General features: G+C 35.7%; 1 protein-coding gene across 2 annotated transcripts in view; it reads right to left on the bottom strand.

Annotated features, from left to right (window-relative positions):
- The window catches only part of LOC107574508 (G2 and S phase-expressed protein 1-like), a 6722-nt gene that overhangs the window by 942 nt on the left and 4227 nt on the right, over positions 1 to 1553 (bottom strand). For both annotated transcript variants that reach the window (XM_016260967.1, XM_016260972.1), the window contains exons 8-11: positions 1024 to 1093; positions 737 to 949; positions 314 to 599; positions 112 to 228 (exon numbers count right to left, since the gene is read on the bottom strand). In XM_016260967.1, the coding sequence (XP_016116453.1) occupies positions 112 to 228; positions 314 to 599; positions 737 to 949; positions 1024 to 1093 (686 nt within the window). The remainder of the gene's footprint in view (positions 1 to 111; positions 229 to 313; positions 600 to 736; positions 950 to 1023; positions 1094 to 1553) is intronic.

Below are 1553 nucleotides of genomic sequence, written 5' to 3'. Positions count from 1 at the left end.
GGTAGTGTTATATATATATATATATATATATATATATATATATATATATATATATATATATATATATATATATATATATATATACACTGTATATAAAATCTTTCGTCTCACCTGTCCTCCCCAGGGCTTTCCAGAGGAAGTTTTGATCAGGCCTGGGGTATTGGAGAGATCAATTAGCATCTTTTCTGTCAGCTGAAGTGCTGGTGCAGGTGCGTCCACAAGCAAAACCTACAATTGTAACATTTTCAGATCTGTTTACGTTTTCTTCTAATGCATGTCATTTAAAAATCACTTCAAATAGAGTTTATTTCACCTCTTTAACTTCCTTTTTCTCTGTGTTCTGCAGGTGTTTTTGGGTGTCCACTGTGCTTGGAAGAGTTGGGGGTTTGATGTCGACTTCAAGAGGCTCTGGATCACATGAAGGTGGCTCAGAGGGGTTCTCCACAGCTGCTGGCTCACAGGGAGGAAGTTCCACAGGCTCATCCTCCATATTAAAGACCAGGGAGCAGGGCTGGAGGTCAGCTGGAGGGCAGGTCTCCTTATTGGACACTGAAATTTGCTTATCTTCCTGATTCTCACTTTCTTTCATGTTTTCAGGGCTGTACAAATAAAGTTAGACTTAGATTTATACATATAAAGAGATTGTGATAAACTGTAGAACAATGGAGATAATTTGTTGCACTATTAAGTTCCTTAAAAACTCATAAAGAATTAGTTTTAGGGGCAAAATTACTACCTTGAATGAGTGGCCGTTTGGCTGGAGGTCGATGAGTGCTCTGTGACCTGGGAAGGTTTACTCAGATGTGTCACACTCTTGGGTGTGAGTGCAGGAATGCCAGAGATCCGGCGGTTGACTGGAGTGGGAAGAGCTGAGGGTCTCCGCCGTTTACTGCCCATAGCTGAGGGCGTCAGGAGACCAACTGGAGCCTGGACTAGATGATCAGGAATACTGCAAAGACATGTCAAAGTTAAGAGAATCCTTCAAAAGAAATGAAAAGTTATGAGAATATATGACAATATTACCTCTCCACACTGCATGCAGACAATAATCTCTTTGGTTTCATGATATGAGGGACGTCAGGCGAGGAGGAAACTATAAAATCAACAGAAGTTAGTATGGCTTAATAATACAGTAATGTCCTGGTTAAATCTCCCAAAAACATGTTCAAGTCACATTTCACCCCAAAATCAAAATAAAAGAATTAGTGCAGTAAATTCTGTATTTCTGCAAAATGTATTCCTCGTAGGACCATTCAGATTTTCAAAAAAAATATTTAAAAGTTTAGTTTTAGGTTGTTTTTTTTTGCATTACTGTAAGTCATTTAAATCAGAGTAAATGTAAGGTGTTGCAACGAATACTACCATGATAGAATATTTAAATTATATGATTTATTGTTACATAAACTATGCTCAATATAGAAATATCAAAACAAAATATTATGCTATATTTTGTAATAATATATTTTATATTAAAGACTGTATGCTGTATTACGCAAGTAAAATAATTAAGAGTTTTAAGAATTAATTAAAATTATTAAGTATATATATATATA

Source organism: Sinocyclocheilus grahami, unplaced genomic scaffold (assembly GCF_001515645.1).
Source record: "Sinocyclocheilus grahami isolate Dianchi unplaced genomic scaffold, SAMN03320097.WGS_v1.1 scaffold31.1, whole genome shotgun sequence".
NCBI lineage: Eukaryota > Metazoa > Chordata > Actinopteri > Cypriniformes > Cyprinidae > Sinocyclocheilus > Sinocyclocheilus grahami.
The sequence above is the reverse complement of the archived record's forward strand: the minus strand, read 5'-3'. Positions and strand labels throughout refer to the sequence as shown.